This window comes from Leucoraja erinacea, chromosome 45, assembly GCF_028641065.1.
Source record: "Leucoraja erinacea ecotype New England chromosome 45, Leri_hhj_1, whole genome shotgun sequence".
Taxonomy (NCBI): Eukaryota; Metazoa; Chordata; class Chondrichthyes; order Rajiformes; family Rajidae; genus Leucoraja; species Leucoraja erinaceus.
Window position 1 is genome coordinate 1286505 of NC_073421.1, and position 20128 is coordinate 1306632.

At 44.4% G+C, this 20128-nt stretch overlaps 1 protein-coding gene across 1 annotated transcript in view; it reads right to left on the reverse strand.

Annotated features, from left to right (window-relative positions):
• acer3 (alkaline ceramidase 3) overlaps positions 1–19589 on the reverse strand; it is a 193594-nt gene extending 174005 nt beyond the window's left edge. The window contains exon 1 of the mRNA XM_055664822.1: positions 19427–19589. Coding sequence (XP_055520797.1) covers positions 19427–19529 — 103 coding nt within the window. The 5' untranslated portion in view covers positions 19530–19589. The remainder of the gene's footprint in view (positions 1–19426) is intronic.
• Between the last annotated feature and the right edge of the window lie 539 nt (positions 19590–20128).

The window sequence follows — 20128 nt, forward strand, 5'->3', positions numbered from 1 at the left end:
ACAGGAGAATGGGGATGAGGGGAAGAGAACAGCCAAGATTGAATGGTGGAGTAGCCTTGATGGGCCTAATTCTGCTCCTCTCATTTATGAACGTATGTTGTAAATAGGGCTGATCAATAATGATTTGGTAGTATCCAGCTCAATGTAGAATTCCAACAGTGTTTCAGATAATAGTAAGATTAAACAAGAACTTACCAGTTCGAAGTTTGATCGTTATTTTATGAGGAGTACGTTGAGGGAATACGTGAAGAACCCCGCCAGGACGCATGCATGTCATTCTTCAAAGCAGCGGTGTGAAATCACAGATAACGGTAATGACTGAACATAGTAAGATTAGATAACAAAATACCAGTTGAGTATATGATCAAGGGTGGGAGCGGAGGGCACGTATTCCCTCAACGTACTCCTCATAAAATAACGATCAAACTTCGAACTGGTAAGTTCTCATTTAATCTTACTATTTTACTTCGGAGTCACGTGAGTGACTACGTGAAGATTTCAAAGCTCTGTGATTTCATGCCGTGGAAACGAGTCCATTAACATCTGCCTTAATTGACTGTGGGAAGAATTGTGCTAACATGTTTAGACATGAATCCAACATTGAAATCTATGATAAATTGTTAACAACAAATTATAGCCCCTATTTATGGGGTGAAATTATATTACAGAACTTAAAATTGGCTCTGCAAAGTTCCAGTTTAACTACTGGTTTGTGGTAGAATAGTCGGAACATTTTCCCCTGATCCATCCTGCTGTCTCGAGGATTTGGTTCATTGGTACATCCAACTCCATAGCTGCCGATGTAGTTGCAGCCCTGGTGGAATAAGATTTGAATATGTTAGTATCCACCCCAGCTGTTGTTAAAACCTGTTTCAGCCATCTGAAAATAGTTTGAACCAACACTTTTTTGTGGGTTTGTTTGTGACTGATTAATAGTGCTATCTCATAGCCCAAGATGTTTTTGGTGTTCTCCATATAGAACAATAACTGTCTTATTATACAGAGACGATATCTGTAGGGTAATCCCTAAATTCTATTTTGAGGCCTGATGATCTCGGTCTGTTCTGTTTGACTAATTCGTTATATGAAACGTTATATACCTGCTGAAGAAGTCATATAGTCCAGCCTTAACTTATGTACGACTGTACCCTTAGTGCCGTGACCAAAGCCGTCAGCATGACTGTTTTGTGCGTCAGTCTATGCAGGGACAGAGCTGTTGCTGGAGACCAATTCCTTAGCAACGTTAGAGCAATACTCATATCCCATTTAGAGAGTACCAGGTTCTTGGGGGATAGATATTAAAAATTCCCCTCATAGGTTTGGTTACCAGGGGTGAGTCCCAACAGAATGATGCTCTGATCCTCGCCATAGATATGTTGATAGGGCACTTCTGGCGCAGTTAATGGCACTGTAACTGAGCCCCTCATCATAATGGAGGCCTGTCAGGAATTCGAGAACAGACGTTATGTGTAGGTGATGTTGTTTCTGTGACAATATATCTCCCATTTCCTGATGTATACCAGATATAGTTTTTGGTGGACTATCTGTGGCCCGCTGAGACAATGTTCAATCCGCCAGTCCCAGTTGCAGTAGAGGTTTCTTTAGACTCTACAAATTGATAGGTTTGTTGTTTTCGACATGGATTGGTTCCCCTGTTACAGGATGAACCAATAATCTGGTTGTTTCAGGATGGTAATGCATGGTTAAACCCCATGTTGAGTATCACAGGGAACCATGGTTAAGTAGGCCAATCGGCACTACCAATTAACAGACGCTGAGTCTTATTGTATTTTTCGTAATACCCGACTGATGATGCAGAAAAGGAGAGAATGCATAGATAAACAATTTCCCCCTCAATGCAGTGAAAAGCATCTGTCCCTGCTGTCCCAGGGTCTGGTTCCAAGAAAAACACAGTTTGGTAACTGGTGATTAAGTCTTATTTTATTGAATTTGCGCGACCTGATGTCTGTCACTGAATTTTGGGTTACCTGGTAGGTAAGTAGCTGATATTCCAATATTTCTCTGGATACACCATTACCAAGTTGTATTAGTCAGATTATCACTCTGTAGTCTAAAACGCTGGTGATTTATCCCAGAGCAGTATGACTTTAGGCCATAGAACGCACCCCACATTTCCAGGTAGTTTATGCCCAGTGTCTGTGATAATGATGCGTCCTGTGCCTTTCATCTACCTCCACAGATGGAGATGGAAATTAGTAGTACCCCAACCAAGCGCACTGGCATCAGTTTGTAGCACCACTAAGGGTTTGCTGATAACGATAGGGTTGGAACAATGCCGAATGTTATCCCTCACCATTTTAATTCCATAAGCTTTGATTGGTGGCTTATTGGTCTGTCGAAATGACCAGTATTGAGTGTTTATATTTTGCCCTTCGTAGATTTTTGGTAATACAAAGGTCCAAATTGTGTGGCTGTGAAAGGCAGACACTATATGCCAATTATACTTGCTACCAATCTGATAGACGGTTCACTGATGTCAGTAGGGTTGTTGCAGGCCTCAGTTAAGACTGTAGCCTTATCCTTTGTTAAAGTCACCGACATGCGAGCTGTCAATAGTGAACCCCAAATAATCCATTATGTTGGTAGGCGTTAGTTTAGATTTAACTGGATGGATGATAACCCCAGTTTTCACCCAATTGTATGGTGGCTGTTACAGCTAGTTAGGCCAACTCCAAAGTTATGCCCACAATTAGTATGATCATATGATTATGTATTTGGTATAGCTCTATACTGCCAGAGCTGCCCCATCCAGTTGAATTTTAAAAAAATAACGTTTGTGATCAGTCCGTGTAGGCACTGAATAGTAAGCATCTTTTAGGTTGATGCTAGCCATGGAGTAGCCTTTAGAAATCAGTCCTTTAGCAGTTACCAGTTCCCATTTTGTACTGAATATATAGTACAATGTATTCCAGCCAATCTATTGGGTTTACCCATTACCCCTTTTGCACAATTCAATGGTCTTGAACGTGTCCAAGAAATCCTGAAATGGGAGGGAGAGGAGCCTGAGGTTGTGGTACATATAGGTACCAACGACATAGGTAAAAAAAGAGAAGAGGTCCTGAAAGAAGAATTTAGGGAGTTAGGTAGAGAGTTAAGGAGAAGCACTGCAAAGGTAACAATCTCAGGATTACTGCCTGTGCCACGCGACAGTGAGAGTAGGAATGGAGCGAGGTGGAGGATAAATGAGTGGACGAGGAACTGGTGCAGTGGGTGTGGATTCAAGTTTCTGGATCATTGGGACCTCTTTTGGGGAAGGTGCGACCTGTACAGAAAGGACGGGTTGCACTTGAACTCGAGGGGGACCAATATCCTGGCGGGGAGATTTGCAAAGGCTACTGGGGAGACTTTAAACTAGTATGGTTGGGGGGAGGGACTCAAATTGGGAAAGCTAGCAGTCAGTGTGTGAGGCAGGAGGCAGAGAATGGTAGCACTTTGACCCAAAATGTAGGGGAGAGAGAAGAAAAAGACAAAAAACAGAGAATATGAGAGGGTGGGTTTCTTAAATGTGTATATTTTAATGCTAGGAGCACTGTAAGAAATGTGGATGAACTTAGAGCCTGGATTGACACCTGGAAGTATGATGTTGTGGCGATCAGTGAACCATGGTTGCAGGAGGGCTGTGATTGGAAACTAAATATTCCCGGATTTCGTTGCTTCAGGTGTGATAGAATTGGAGGGGCAAGAGGTGGAGGTGTTGCATTGCTTATCAGGGAAGATATTACAGCAGTGCTTTGGCAGGATAGATTAGAGGGCTCGTCTAGGGAGGCTATTTGGGTGGAACTGAGAAATGGGAAAGGGGTAGCAACACTTCTAGGGGTGTATTATAGACCGCCAAATGGGGAGTGAGAATTGGAAGAGCAAATATGCAAGGAGATTGCAGATATTAGTAGTAAGCACAAGGTAGTGATTGTGGGAGATTTCAATTTTCCACACATAGACTGGGAAACACATTCTGTAAATGGGCTGGATGGGTTGGAGTTTGTAAAATGTGTGCAGGATAGTTTTTTGCAGCAATACATACAAGTACCTACTAGAGAAGGGGCGGTGCTGGACCTCCTGTTAGGAAATGAGACGGGTCAGGTGGCAGAGTTATGCGTTGGGGAACAGTTCGGGACCAGTGATCACAATACCATTAGTTTCAATATAATTATGGAGAGGGTCAGAACTGGACCTAGGGTTGAGATTTTTGATTGGAGAAAGGCTAACTTTGAGGAGATGAGAAAGGATTTAAAAGGAGTAAATTGGGACTTTGTTTTATGGGAAAGATGTGGAAGAGAAATGGAGTACATTTAAAGGTGACATTTTAAGAGAACAGAATCTTTATGTCCCTGTTCGGTTGAAAGGAAATAGTAAAAATTTGAAAGAGCCCTGGTTTTCAAGGGAAATTGGACACTTGGTTCGGAAAAAGAGGGAGATCTACAATAATTGTAGGCAGCATGGAGTAAATGAGGTGCTTGAGGAGTATAAAGAATGTAAAAAGAATCTTAAGAAAGAAATTAGAAAAGCTAAAAGATGTGAGGTTGCTTTGGCAAGTAAGGTGAAAGTAAATCTAAAGGGTTTCTACAGCTATATTAATAGCAAAAGGATAACGAGGGATAAAATTGGTCCATTAGAGAGTCAGAGTGGACAGCTATCTGCAGAGCCAAAAGAGATGGGGAGATATTGAACAATTTCTTTTCTTCGGTATTCACCAAGGAGAAGGATATTGAATTATGTGAGGTAAGGGAAACAACTAGAGTAGCTATGGAAACTATGAGATTCAAAGAAGAGGAAGTACTGACACTTTTGAGAAATATAAAAGTGGATAAGTCTCCAGGTCCGGACAGGATATTCCCTAGGACATTGAGGGAAGTTAGTGTAGAAATAGCAGGGGCTATGGCAGAAATATTTCAAATGTCATTAGAAACAGGAATAGTACCGGAGGATTGGCGTACTGCACATGTTGTTCCATTGTTTAAAAAGGCGTCTAAGAGTAAACCTAGCAATTATAGACCTGTTAGTTTGACGTCAGTGGTGGGCAAATTAATGGAAAGGCTACTTAGAGATAATATATATATAAGCATCTGGATAAACAGGGTCTGATTAGGAACAGTCAACATGGATTTGTGCCTGGAAGTTCATGTTTGACTAATCTTCTTGAATTTTTTGAAGAGGTTACTCGGGAAATTGATGAGGGTAAAGCAGTGGATGTTGTGTATATGGACTTCAGTAAGGCCTTTGACAAGGTTCCTCATGGAAGGTTGGTTAAGAAGGTTCAATGGTTGGGTATTAATGGTGGAGTAGCAAGATGGATTCAACAGTGGCTGAATGGGAGATGCCAGAGATTAATGGTGGATGGATGTTTGTCAGGTTGGAGGCCAGTGACTAGTGGGGTGACAGGGATCTGTGTTGGGTCCTTTGTTGTTTGTCATGTACATCAATGATCTGGATGATGGTGTGGTAAATTGGATTAGTAAGTATGCAGATACTAAGATAGGTGGGGTTGTGGATAATGAAGTAGATTTTCAAAGTCTACAGAGAGATTTATGCCAGTTGGAAGAGTGGGCTGAAAGATGGCAGAGTTTAATGCTGATAAGTGTGAGGTGCTACATCTTGGCAGGACAAATCAAAATAGGACATACATGGTAAATGGCAGGGAATTGAAGAATGCAGGTGAACAGAGAGATCTGGGAATAACTGTGCACAGTTCCCTGAAAGTGGAATCTCATGTAGATAGGGTGGTAAAGAAAGCTTTTGGTGTGCTGGCCTTTATAAATCAGAGCATTGAGTATAGAAGTTGGGATGTAATGTTAAAATTGTACAAGGCACTGGTGAGGCCAATTCTGGAGTATGGACAATTTTGGTCGCCTAATTATAGGAAAGATGTGAACAAAATAGAGAGAGTACAGAGGAGATTTACTAGAATGTTGCCTGGGTTTCAGCAACTAAGTTACAGAGAAAGGTTGAACAAGTTAGGGCTTTATTCTTTGGAGCACAGAAGGTTAAGGGGGGGACTTGATAGAGGTCTTTAAAATGATGAGAGGGATAGACAGAGTTGACGTGGATAAGCTTTTCCCACTGAGAGTAGGGAAGATTCAAACAAGGGGACATGACATGAGAATTAAGGGACTGAAGTTTAGGGGTAACACGAGGGGGAACTTCTTTACTCAGAGAGTGGTGGCTGTGTGGAATGAGCTTCCAGTGAAGGTGGTGGAGGCAGGTTCGTTTTTATCATGTAAAAATAAATTGGATAGTTATATGGACGGGAAAGGAATGGAGGGTTATGGTCTGAGCGCAGGTATATGGGACCAGGGGAGAATTCGTGTTCGGCACGGACTAGAAGGGTCGAGATGGCCTGTTTCCGTGCTGTAATTGTTATATGGTTATATATCCCTGGATACTGCTTAGGATATAAGTGTCTGTAGTTAATATACACCATATCCAAAAGAGTGTAATTTCCCACCAATGTGTGCATTATCCACTCTTCCTATAATTTGTAAGGGACCAGACCCACCTACCTCCATTGTTACCAGTGGAAGTTTGCTTCCTCTGTGTGGTCTTCGTGGAGGTTGAGGCACCGGTATCTGGATTTGTTTTTGGGTTGGGGGGTTTGCGCATCTTCCAGAAAGGCCGGTCTGGGCTATGGTCTAAAAGACCGCTGACCTGTATGCCCGGTCTTTGAGCTTTCACCAGCTTCTCTTGTTCTGCTGGTGGGTGCATAAGGGTGCTGTCTTTGGCTGTAGGAGATCCTTAATGTTGTCGCCTTTACGAGCCCCAGGGCTTTCCTAAGTCCTGCTCCGACATGTTTCCAGATGCTATTTCCACGACTGGAACATTCAGGGATGCGCATTTTCCTGGTCCCAAGTATTTTTGCAGCGGTGTCCATCGTGGTCTGGTTGTATGTATTTGGACACCACGACCAGTAGATTTTACCTTCCTGCATACTTGTAGTTTTGTTCGTCAAAACCCCTCTTCAGGGTCAGCCCAGAATTGACCCCCCTGTACTCCCCTCTGACGAGGGAGATGCACTGTGCAGCCCTACAAGAGGTGCTGCTGTGGGTTTTACATAGTGCCCACAGTGACTAGACTCCATCTCCCGGAGCCTGTCATGTTGGAGCTCGGCTCCATAAGCCTCTCCAACCGGCACCAGAGCTCACGGTCGCTGGCCGCCCAAAGTCGGACTCATCAGTCAGCGACTCTTTTGGTTTTCTTCTTGCCTTCCCGCCCAGACGCAGTGTTTAATCTGGCCGGTGCGGGGGTGAAGTCGGGCACAGCTGTTCCCTTACGGGCGATTCCTGTGCCGCCGGGCCGCTGCTGGCGTCCGCAACTCCGCGTTCTTCCCCCGCCAGCTTTGTCGCAGCTCTGGTCGACTTCTTTGTCTTGTGCATGTTTCCCCCACCTATAGAACAGTATGGGAACAATAAAGACCGCAGTATCACTTACCTGCAGGTCCACGCTTAAAACATGTCATTAAGGGGGAACGTCTTCCACCCCTCCTCCTGCCGTTTTGACTTGTCAAAGCCAACGGCTCCGTTCTGTATAGTCTCCCGCCCAGCCATGGCGTTTAATCTGTCCGGTGCGGGAGCGAAATCGGTCACAGCTGTTCCCTTACGGGTGATTCCTGTGCCGCCTGCCATTGTTTGCACAGCTCTCCATGTTTCCCCACCTGTGAAAGTATGGGGAGAATAAAGACCGCAGTTTCACTTACCTGCAGGTCCAGGTTTGAACTGTCGCTACGGGGGAACGTCGTTCCACCCCGCCTCCTGCCGTTTCGATTTGTCAAAGTCGACGGCCCCATTCTGGATAGTCTCCCGCCCGGCCGTGGTGTTCTGGCCGGCGCAGGACAAAAAGTCGGCACAGCTGATCCCACTTACGGGGCTTGTGCCTTCAGCTGCTGCTGGCTGCCGCAACTTCGCGGTCCTCCCCAGCCAGCTTCACTCGCAGCACTTGTGGACACTATTTGAGTAAATCACTTACCTGCAGGTCGCGGTTTCAAACTTACCGCTGCGGGGGAACGCTCCACCCCGCCTGTCGTTTCGCAAGCGTGAAAGCGATACGACATGCATGCGTCCTGGCGGGGTTCTTCACGTAGTCACTCACGTGACTCCGAAGTAAAATTAATCAGTCTGTGCCCACAAACACCAAACCTGGACAAAATCCAGACTTCAACTAACAAGTAGTCATTAATCTGTGTCCTATATAGACAAAAAATGCTGGATTAACTCAGTGGGCCAGTCAGCATGGAGAAAAATAATAGGTGACGTTTTGGGTCGGCTGTGTTTGTAGATTGTCAACAGAGCAGTTTGGCCACAATTCCTTGGGAATTACCCTGGGAATTATATCAGAAACTGGTTCCCTTCAGCAAGTGACTTTGTTCAACATCCCAAGGTGTCTCTTCCACCCACATTGCACAATTCAGTAATATATTTCAATATTCTCTGCTTGTCTGGACAGGTGTATGTGTAATGTAAGACAAAATCCACCTCATCATGGCTGCAGCATGCAAAGGCATAAATTGATATTACACGCCAAAAGCAGCAATCACTACCATCTGTGAGTGTAAAGGAGAGCAAGTGCAGGGAAACACCATTATACTTCTGATGAAAGATTAGCTTTGAATCCCCCTTATGGGAAGAAGGCAGGAGAATGGGGTTGAGAGGGAAAGATACACAAGCCATGATTGAATGGCGGAGGAGACGATGCACTGAATGGCCTAATTCTGCTCCTATAACTTATGAACGCTTTCCCTAGTCCTTCGTATTGACAGCATTTTCTGGTTTACTTCAGATTTCCCATGTCAGCAGTATTTTGTTTTGGAAATTCTGTGAGCTTCAGGTCCCCGGAATTACTTGCTATTCTTTCACCAATGATGGATCAACATCCGGTAGGCGGCGCGACTCTGGTCAGCAGCGGCCTCTGCAGCCTGTCCGCGTTTTTATTATTTTTTGTCTGTGTTTTTATGTAGTTTTTGTTATTTTATGTTGGGGTGTGTGTGTGGGGGGGCGGGGGTGGGGGGGAACTTTTGAATCTCTCCCTGCCCTGGAGACCCGACCTTTTCTCGTCGGGTCTCAGTTGTCGTTGGGGCCGCAACGAGGAGCGGCCTCCAACAGGAAGAAGCCGGGGACTCTGGTGCTACGACTCACCGTCGCCGTCGCGGAGCTGGCCGAGACCGGAGCGGGTGGAGCGGTGGAGGAGCGCTGCTACTGCTGCCGCTGCTGCCGCCGCTGCTGCTGCTGATGCGGAGGCTGCAACTGCGGGTCTGCGGACGGCGGCACCGGGAGCCCGCGGATCCCTGGAGGGAGACCGCTTTTCGGGCCTCCTGCAACGGCGACTTCTCCCGCCCGAGTTGCGGGGTCGAAGAGCTCCTGGAGCGGGGCCTAACAGCACTGCCCCGCGCGGCTTGGAATGGCCGCGGGACTCTGCGAGCGCACACCGGGGTCTTTAACACCAAGACCCGGTGTGCGACCTCGCACCACCCGGCGTGGCTTTAATGGCCGCGGGACAATCGCCATCGCCAGCCGGGGGCTTTGACTTTGACTCTGACATCGGGGGGGGGAGAGTGCAGTGGAGAGATAAGTTCTTTTTGGCCTCCATCACAGCTATGTGATGGATGTTTATGTAAAATGTAATTATGTTGTGTCTGGGGTCTATTTGTGTGTAATGTATGGCTGCAGAAACGGCATTTCATTTGGACCTCCAGGGGTCCAAATGACAATTAAATAGACTATTGATTGACTATTGACATCCTGGAACTCCTAGCCCAGTGGCATTTTGGAACTAGGGATGGCAGTGTTCCTTGCTGAAGAAACTGGAATAACGGGTTAGTTTCAGAGTAAAGGGCATGCGATTTTCAACTGAGAGGCAGAGAAATGTATTCGTTCAGAAAGTGATATATTTTTGGTATTCTCTACGCCAGAAAGTTGTAGAGGCTCAGCCACAGATTGATCAAAAATTATATTAATAGCTGAAAAGCTGCTATAGATTCACTTCTAGGCTAAGATGGCATTGGTGCAATAGCTTATATATATTTTAGGCTAATATGCAATTTCTTAATGTATCTTTGTAATTCTTTGTACTGTTTGATGTGTATATGGACCTGTGTCTGAAATAAAGCTTTAATAATATTAGGTAGACAAAAATGCTGGAGAAACTCAGCAGGTGAGGCAGCATCCATGGAGTGAAGGAATAGGCAGCGTTTCAGGTTGAGACCCTTCTTCAGACTGAAACGTCACCTATTCCTTCGCTCCATAGATGCTGCTGCATCCGCTAAAGTTTCTCCAGCATTTTTGTCTACCTTTGATTTACAGCATCTGCAGTTCTTTCTTAAACATTAATAGAGGAACAACCCCGACAATTAAAATGTGGATCACGGAAATGTCTGAGACCTTACACTTGGAAAAAATGAGACGTCTTAATTGACAAATCAGAACTATTTGCTAGAATATGGTCTCCATTTATTGATTTTCTAAAGGGGTAAACTGGTTCAACACAGAAGCTGGACAAACTTGAATCCAGGACTGGATGAACAATTAGTCTATAATCTACAGACCTATCTCCAAAATTATGTTATTGGTAATCCTGTGTTTTTTTTCTCCCTCCCCTCTCTATTAGCTTATAGTTTCCTTTTTCTCTTCCATTATTTCTTCTCTCTATAGCTCTATCTTTCAAAAAAAAATTATAACAAATTAGAAGCTGTGTTTATATGTAACTGGTAAGCAAATCGTGTATTGGTTAAGATATGTATATGCTTCTAATAAAAATATTTAAAAAAAAACAAAAAACATTCATACTGAGGTACAGTGAAAAGCTTTGTTTTGCATCCCATCCAATTAGATCAGATAATACTATATATACACACAGTTGTTAAAATCAAGTGCAATAGGTAGAGAGCAAAGGGAATGATAGAGTGTGCAGAATATAGTGTCAGCATTGCAGCGCATCAGTTCCATAAACTAAGTCTAATGTCCACGATGGGGTAGAGGTGAATCAGACTAAAGCCTAGCTAATGGGAGGACTGTTCAGGAACTGGGTAACAGAGGAGAAGAATCCGTTCCAGAGTCTGGCGGTCTGCGCTTTCAAGCTTCTGTACCTTCAGCCTGACAGGAGCTGGGAGAAGGAGGAATGACCGGGGTGGGATGTCTGATTATATTGGCTGCTTTTTAAGGCAGCGTGAAATGTAAATGGAGTCGGTGGTTGCCAGTCGGGTCTGTGCGATGGACTCTCTGCAATTTCTTGTGGTCTTGGGCAGAGCTTTTCCACAAAGCAAGCTGTGATGCAGTATTTTTTCAAAGGTGCATCTGTAGCAATTTGTAAATTATCGGACCCATGCTGAATTTCCTCAGACTCTTGAAGAAGTAGTGACATTGGTTGTCACATTAATGCAGCTGGTACACACAGATCATTAGTTGTATTAATGCCAAGGAATATGAAGCTCTCAACTATTTCCACTTCAGCACAATTGATGCCAATTGGGGCCTGTTTGATTTTATTGAATAGCAGAACAGGTTCAAAGGGCCCACTTCTCCTATTTCTTATGTTCAAATAAAAGATCACATCCTTTTTGTCAAGGAAAAGTAAACCCTTACATATGTTGAATGACTGAATGCTTCATCATCACCAACTTGGCGCAAGTCAATATCCGACCTGACATTTCTTTACAAACACATAATTTTCTCCCACAATCAATCTCAATGAAAGTGTTTCTAATCTGATCCAAAAATATAAGCTGAGAAACTGTGGGGATTCAGAAGAGGGGGGTGGGAAAGAGCTTTTAGGAACATTGTTTTGGAATATGAACCCAAACCTGCAGGAGAATGTATTAATTAAGGCAAACCAGCACAGATTTATTGAGGGCAAATCATTTTTAACCAATTAGGCAGAATATTTTGATGAAGCCATTATTGTTGCGAGAGTTTGCAAGACAACTGCAGAATTAGAGAAGGCTTTTGATAAGGTGTCACATAACAGGCTTCTCAGCAAAAGTTGGATCATGTGGCATAAAAGTGGCATTGATGACATTAATACAAAAATATTGCCTAACAGACATCATAACACTGGCCAGGCCTCACCCAAAATATCCTGTTCAATTTAAATGGTCTTCTTCTTGCGCATGAAACATGATCCAAAGGAATAGTTAGATCTCAAGCCGGGTGTTGAGCAGCCAGGTTGTTGTCTCTGCGTCAATGTCTGTCAAGCCCCGAGCTCCATTTGGTGGGTGGTAGAGCGGGCACCCAGAGATGACATGGTTGGCTGGCTGTTGTTCTGCTCCGCATTTACAGGCTGGGCTCTGGCGGAGTCCCCATCTCCACATGCTGGCATTCTAGATGGTGGGAAGGCTGGGGTCATTTAAGACCCTGAAACTATTTGAGATAATGCTCAATAGAGGGCCCAGTTGCACCTCCTCCAACCTCATCTACTGTATCCAGGTGTCAACATCTCTACATCGGTGAGACCAAGCGCAGACTCGGCGATCGTTTCACTGAACACCTCCGCTCAGTCCGTCTTAACCTACCCGATTTCCTGGTGGCTCAGCACTTCAACTCTCCCTCCCATTCCCAATCTGACCTTCCTCAATTGTCAGAGTGAGGCCCAGCGCAAATTGGATGAACAGCACCTCATATTACACTTGAATAGTTTGCACCCCAGTGGTATGAAGATTGACTTCTTTAACTTCAGATAGCCCTCCCCTTCTCAGTTCTCCCACTAGTCTTATGCCCCTGTCCCACTTAGGAAACCTGAACGGAAACCTCTGGGGACTTTGCTCCCCACCCAAGGTTTCCATGCGGTTCCCGGAGGTTGCAGGTGGTTGCCGGAGGTTGCAGGTAGTGGAAGCAGGTAGGGAGACTGACAAAAACCTCCGGGAAACGCACGGAAACCTTGGGTGGGTGCAAAGTCTGCAGAGGTTTCCATTCAGGTTTACTAAGTGGGACAAGGGCATTACTGTCTCCGACTTCATTCTATCTTTGTCCCGCCTCCTCCCCTGACATCAGTCTGAAGAAGCATCTCGACCTGAAATGGAGTCAATTCCTTCTCTCCAGAGATGCTGCCTCACCTGCTGAGTTACTCCAGTATTTTGTGTCTACGCCAGTTAACAAAGATGGATTAGAGAAGCTGAGACCCTTTTCTTTCAAGAGAAGATTGAAGGCAGATTTAAGGAAAGTAGGTAAAATGTCAAGGAGTCTTTACAGAATCAATAATGGGAGGCTACAGGGTGGTCAAGGAGTAGACGTCATAATATGAAAAAAACAGGAAGAGAATTAAGAGTCACGGGAAATTTTTTTTTAAAAACTTTGCACACACTGCATGCGTTTGGAAATTGGAATGCATAGCCTGCAAATGTCTAAAGAAAGGTCCAGACCCGAAATATTGCCTGTCCATGTTCTCCAGAGATGCTGACTGACTCGCTACTCCAGCATTTTGTGTCTTTTTTGCCTACATATGTGGTGGAGAAAGGTTCAATTGTGGCATTCAAAAGGGACCAGTTAAATGTATGGGTAGGGAAAGTTTGCAAGGCAATGGAGACAGGGATGTGCCCTTAAACCAATGAGTCACTCTGGTGGAGAGATGACACAGATACAATGAGCCAAATGATCTAATTCTGCGCTGTAATAATTCTATGATTGTACACAGCTGACGCATATATAACCGGCCACTGAGTTAGCTTCGCCGGATTGCACAAGAAGCCTCCTCAGTCCTCTCTCACTTCACTTTTCCCATGAATCACACCTGAAAGATAAATTGGGTTAGCTACCATTTGTATTGATCTACTTAAAGCAAAAAGTTTAAATGCTAGAAATCCAAACTTAAAACAAAAATGTTGGGGGTACTCAATTGATCAGGAAAGATCAAAGAAGAGAGGGGCAGAGATAACATTTCAGGTCAATGATACATTTCATCAGACCTCTGAAAGGACACATTACGTTTTCATAAATCTTCTATTTTGGTTGAATCCACGACCACCAATAGTACTGCAACAATTTTACAGTTCCATGGCTTTCATTAAAGAAAATTAAAGAAATGTGCCTCCGTGAGCTTAAACATGCAAAACCATCCTGACATGACGAGTCAAAAATCTGATACCCCTGCCCATGGGTGGCACAGAGGCAGAGCTGGTAGAGATGCTGCCTCACAGTGCAAGAGACCTGCGTTCTGTCCTGACCTCAGGTGCTGTGTGGGGTCTGCACATTCTCCCTGTGACCACTTGGGTTTCCTCCATGTGCCCCGGTTTTTTTCCCACATCCAAAAGACAAGTGGGTTTGTAGGTTAATTGGTATCTATATAATTGTCCCAAATGTGTAGGTAATGGGATAACATAGAGCTAGTGTGATAGACTGTGGACTGGGCCAAAGGTCCTTTTTCCATGTTGTATCACCAGCAGCTTGTCCTGGACCAGACATATCAAAGCAATGGCCTTAGAATGTTTAAGTTCGGCATGTCCCCAATAACTCTCTGCGACTTCTACAGATGCACTGTAAAAATCATTTTCCAAGATCCATTAAAGCATGTTTTGGGAACAGCTCCGTGCAGACCGCAAGAAATTGTAGAACATTGTGGACGTAGCCCAGACCATCATGCAAACCATCCTCCCTTCCATTAACTCCAAGTATATTTCATGCCACCTCGGCAAAGTCACCAGCATAATCAAGGAAGAATCTCACGCTAGTCACTGTACCTCTTCCCTCTCCCATCAGGCAAGATGTACAGAAGTGTGAAAATTCAGGATTCAGGGTCAGTTTCCTCCCAGGTTTAACAAGACCACTCTCCAGTCAGTGTTAGGATGGGTCAACCATCCTGGGATGAACCATCCTAACACTGACTGCAGAGTGGTCCTGGCCTACCATCAATCTCATTGGAGACCCTCAAATTACCTTTAATCAGATATTACCTTGCACTAAACATTACTTCCTTTATCCTGTATCTTTAGGATGCGGATGGCTTATTGGTAATCACGTATAGTCTTTTAGCTGACTGGAAAGCAGGCAACAAAAATGCCTTTCACTGTACCTCGGTACACATGACAAAAATATACTAAACTTAACATTCTAACAGGTTGACAGCCCAGTTGACTTTTAACTGTCAAGGCAAGACTTTTAAAGGTTCAAGGACATTAAATACTAACATTGCTTGCAACGACACATATAGTGCCCTCCATAATGTTTAGGACAAAGGCGCATCATTTATTTATTAGCCTCTGTACTCCACAATTTGAGATTTATGATAGAAAAAAAAAATCACATGCAGTTAAAGTGCACATTGCCAAATTTTATTAATGGGTATTTTTATACATCTTGGTTTCACCACGTAGAAATTACAGCTGTGTTTATACATAGTCCCCCAATTTGAGGGCACCATAATGTTTGGGACACATGGCTTCACAGGTGTTTGTAATTACTCGGGTGTTTCTAATTGCCTCCTTAATGCAGGTATAAGAGAGCTCTCAGCACCGAGTCTTTCCTCCAGTCTTCCCATCACCTTTGGGAGCGTTTATTACTGTTTATCAACATGAGGACAAAAGTTGTGACAATAAAAGTCAAATAAGCCATTATGATACAAGAATAAAACTGTTAAGAGACATCAGCCTTAGGCTTAACAAAATCAACTTTTTGGAACATCATTAGGAAGAAAGACAGCACTAGTGAGCTTAATCGCAAAGGAACTAGCAGGTCAAGGAAGACCTCCACAGCTGATGAAGAGGAATTATCTCTATAACAAAGATCAATCCTCGAATACCTGTCCGACAGATCAGAAATAAACAGGCCACACTGCAAGCTGTCGGGGAGGATTTAAACGAATGTGGCAGGGGGATGGGTACAAGAGCAGAGAGACGGGGATGTAAAATGAGGGTAGAAGCAATAGGTAGCAAGGTGAAAAGTAAAAGTGGCAGGCAGACAAAACCAGGGCAAAAATCAAAAAGGGCCACTTTTCAACATAATTGTACCATGGGGTAAGAGTGTTGTAAAAACAAGCCTGAAGGCGTTGTGTCTCAATGCAAGGAGTATTTGTAATAAGGTGGATGAGTTGAACGTGCAGATAGCCATTAATGATTATGATATAGTTGGGATCACGGAGACATGGCTCCAGGGTGACCAAGGCTGGGAGCTGAACATACAGGGATATTCAATATTCAGGAGGGATAGAGAGAAAGGAAAAGGAGGTGGGGTAGCGTTGCTGGTTAGAGAGGAGATTAACGCAATGGAAAGGAAGGGCATTAGTTTGGAGGATGTGTGGGAATCGGTATGGGTAGAGCTGCGAAACACTAAGGGGCAGAAAACGTTGGTGGGTGTTGTGTACAGGCCACCTAACAGTAGTAGTGAAGTTGGAGATGGTATCAAACAGGAAATTAGAAATGCGTGCGACAAAGGCAAAACAGTTATAATGGGTGTCTTCAATCTACATATAGATTGGGTGAATCAAATTGGCAGGGGTGCTGAGGAAGAGGATTTCTTGGAATGTATGCGGGATAGTTATCTAAATCAACATGTAGAGGAACCAACGAGAGAGCAGGCTATTTTAGACTGGGTATTGAGTAATGAGGAAAGGTTAGTTAGCAGGCTGCATCCCAGAGTACTTAAGGAAGTAGCTCCAGAAATAGTGGATGCATTAGTAATAATCTTTCAAAACTCTTTAGATTCTGGAGTAGTTCCTGAGGATTGGCGGGTAGCAAACGTAACCCCACTTTTTAAGAAGGGAGGGAGAGAGAAAACGGGGAATTACAGACCAGTTAGTCTAATATCGGTAGTGGGGAAACTGCTAGAGTCAGTTATTAAAGATGGGATAGCAGCACATTTGGAAAGTGGTGAAATCATTGGACAAAGTCAGCATGGAATTACGAAAGGTAAATCATGTCTGACGAATCTTATAAAATTTTTCGAGGGTGTAACTAGTAGCGTGGATAGGGGAGAACCAGTGGATGTGGTGTATTTAGAGTTCCAGAAGGCTTTCGACAAGGTCCCACATAAGAGATTGTAGACAAACTTAAAGCACATGGCATTGGGGGTTCAGTATTGATGTGGATAGAGAACTGGCTGGCAGACAGGAAGCAAAGAGTAGGAGTAAACGGGTCCTTTGCACAATGGCGGGCAGTGACTAGTGGGGTACTGCAAGGCTCAGTGCTGGGACCCCAGCTAATTACAATATATATTAATGATCTGGATGAGGGAATTGAAGGCAGTATCTCCAAGTTTGCAGTTTGCTGGGGGGCAGCGATAGCTGTGAGGAGGATGCTAGGAGGCTGCAAGGTGACTTGGATAGGCTGGGTGAGTGGGCAATGTTTGGCAGATGCAGTATAATGTGAATAAATGTGAGGTTATCCATTTTGGTTGCAAGAACAGGAAAGCTGACTATTATCTAAATGGTGGCCGATTTGGAAAAGGGGAGTTGCAGCGAGACCTGGGTGTCATCGTACACCAGTCATTGAAAGTAGGCATGCCGGTGCAGCAGGCAGTGAAGAAAGCGAATGGTATGTTAGCTTTCATAGCAAAAGGATTTGAGTATAGGAGCAGGGAGGTTCTACTGCAGTTGTACAGGGTCTTGGTGAGACCACACCTGGGGTATTGCGTACAGTTATGGTCTCCAAATCTGAGGAAGGACATTATTGCCATAGAGGGAGTGCAGAGAAGGTTCACCAGACTAATCCCTGGGATGTCAAGACTGTCTTATGAAGAAAGACTGGGTAGACTTGGTTTATACTCTCTAGAATTTAGGAGATTGAGAGGGGATCTTATATACAAACTTACAAAATTCTTAAGGGGTTGGACAGGCTAGATGCAGGAAGATTGTTCCCGATGTTGGGGAAGTCCAGGACAAGGGGTCACAGCTTAAGGATAAGGGGGAAATCCTTTAAAACCGAGATGAGAAAAACTTTTTTCACACAGTGGTGAATCTCTGGAACTCTCTGCCACAGAGGGTAGTTGAGGCCAGTTCATTGGCTATATTTAAGAGGGAGTTAGATGTGGCCCTTGTGGCTAAGGGGATCAGAGGGTATGGAGAGAAGGCAGGTACGGGATACTGAGTTGGATGATCAGCCATGATCATATTGAATGGCGGGGTGCAGGCTCGAAGGGCCGAATGGCCTACTCCTGCACCTAATTTCTATGTTTAAGATGCAAACCGCTAGTTGGCCGCAAAAATAGGATGGCCAGGTTACAGTTTGCCAAGAAGTACTTAAACGAGAAACCACAGTTTTGTTAAAAGGTCTTGTGGACAGATGTGACGAAGATTAACATATCAGAGTTATGGCAAGAGCAAAGTATAGAGGAGAGTAGGAACTGCCGAAGATCCAAAGCATACCACCTCCTATGTCAAACACGGTGGTCGGGGTGTTACGGCCTGGGCATGTACGGCTGCTGAAGGTACTGGCTCACTACCTTCATTGATGATACAACTGCTGATGGTAGTAGCATAATGAATTCTGAAGTGTATAGACACATCCTATCTACTCAAGTTCAAACAAATGCCTCAAAACTCATTGGCCAGCAGTTCATTCTACAGCAAGACCATGATCCCAAACATACTGTTAAAGCAACAAATGAGTTTTTCAAAGCTAAAAAATGCTCAAGATTGACAAGATTGACAAGTGGCCAAGTCAATCACCTGTCTTTATCCCAAACATTATGGAGGGCACTGTACAATGACAGCCCATCGCATACCATCCTTGGGCAACAAATGTCACCTGGTTCCAGGTCCCAAACACAGATGTTAATTAGTAAACAGAAAATAGAAATGTGCCTAGAATTGTGTTTTAAAGAGACAAAACATAATTTTATGCAACACTATTTTGTTTATTACCAATTATCTGTGTATATGTGTTTACTAGTCTGTTCTGCTGCAAGTAAGAATTTATTTGTTCCATTGTCGGTACAAATGACAATCAAACACCCTTGACTTGACTCTTGAACGAGCAAACACTCACACTTTCCAGACGATATTTATATCACATACAATGTAGCTGTACTGAAGTCATTTAAAGGACACATGAAATGCAACGAGCAGCCAAGGGCAAACAGACCTTCCTCGCACGATTCACCGACAGAAATTCATGCAGAAAATTACATCCCCAACATGCTGTTGATGTTTTTTTAAAGCGTAAACGTTGAGCAAAGATGTAGAAGCATCAATTCCCAACTTGCAAAGGCTGGGGAGACTTGTGAGGCTGCAACAAGCGCAATTACAGTCGCCAGAACCCCGCACATTTAAAACAAAATGTGTGCATTGTTGTCTGGAAAATGATTTTGCAAAACAAACAGCGCCCAGAGGGACGCAAGTTTGCATTTATTTCTGGTGCTGAGCTAGTGCGGCGGGAGACAGATAGGCCAAGACACGCAGGGTCCGGCGGCGCCCAGCAACGCTTCCTGTCACTGTGAACCCACCCGCTAATAACTCATTCATATATATATTTCTAAATTAAAAAATAAATATATAAACTTACAGAACTCGGCCACGTAAAAGGACACGGCGTAATTCTCCTCGCACCAGTCGAGTGTTGAGGTGGGCTCTCCCCAGTAGCCGGGCCTGTCATACACGGGTGCCATGTTGGAGGTGTGCGGCGGGAGGCAGAGACGGGGGAGGTAGGCCCGGTCACCATGGCGACGCCGCAGGCCAGGCCTCGCCTCCCCTCCCCAAGCCGCCCGCTGTCGATCACAGGCCGAGGACACGCCCTCTCCGCCGCCTGCTCCACTCACAGCGCCGGACACGCCCCCTATTCATGAGCAGAGGTCGGGGCCACGCCCAGATATTCATTAGATCGAAGGTAGCGAAGCTATAAAGAAAGCGAATAGATTCTTTATTGCATTGTAACAGGGCATGGAGAAATTTAAAATGTCGGGTGCAGCATTCAATCTTTCTAAAGCTAGCGAAACATCCACGGATAAAGGGGACATAAATTTGTGCACGCATACACACCCAAATCCTTCTGTCGATTTCACCGTTACCACAGTCCCTTAGTCTGTATCGCCCCTGCGTTCCTTGGCGGCTACATTTAGTGCTTTTATAGCAGTGGGGTAAAAACTGTTTTTAAGTCTATTTGTCCTTGGCCTTGTGGATCTGTACCGTCTGCCTGACGGCAACAGTTCAAACAGGGAGTGTCCGGGGTGGGAGATGTCCTTTATTATATTCTGGGTTTTTTTGAAAG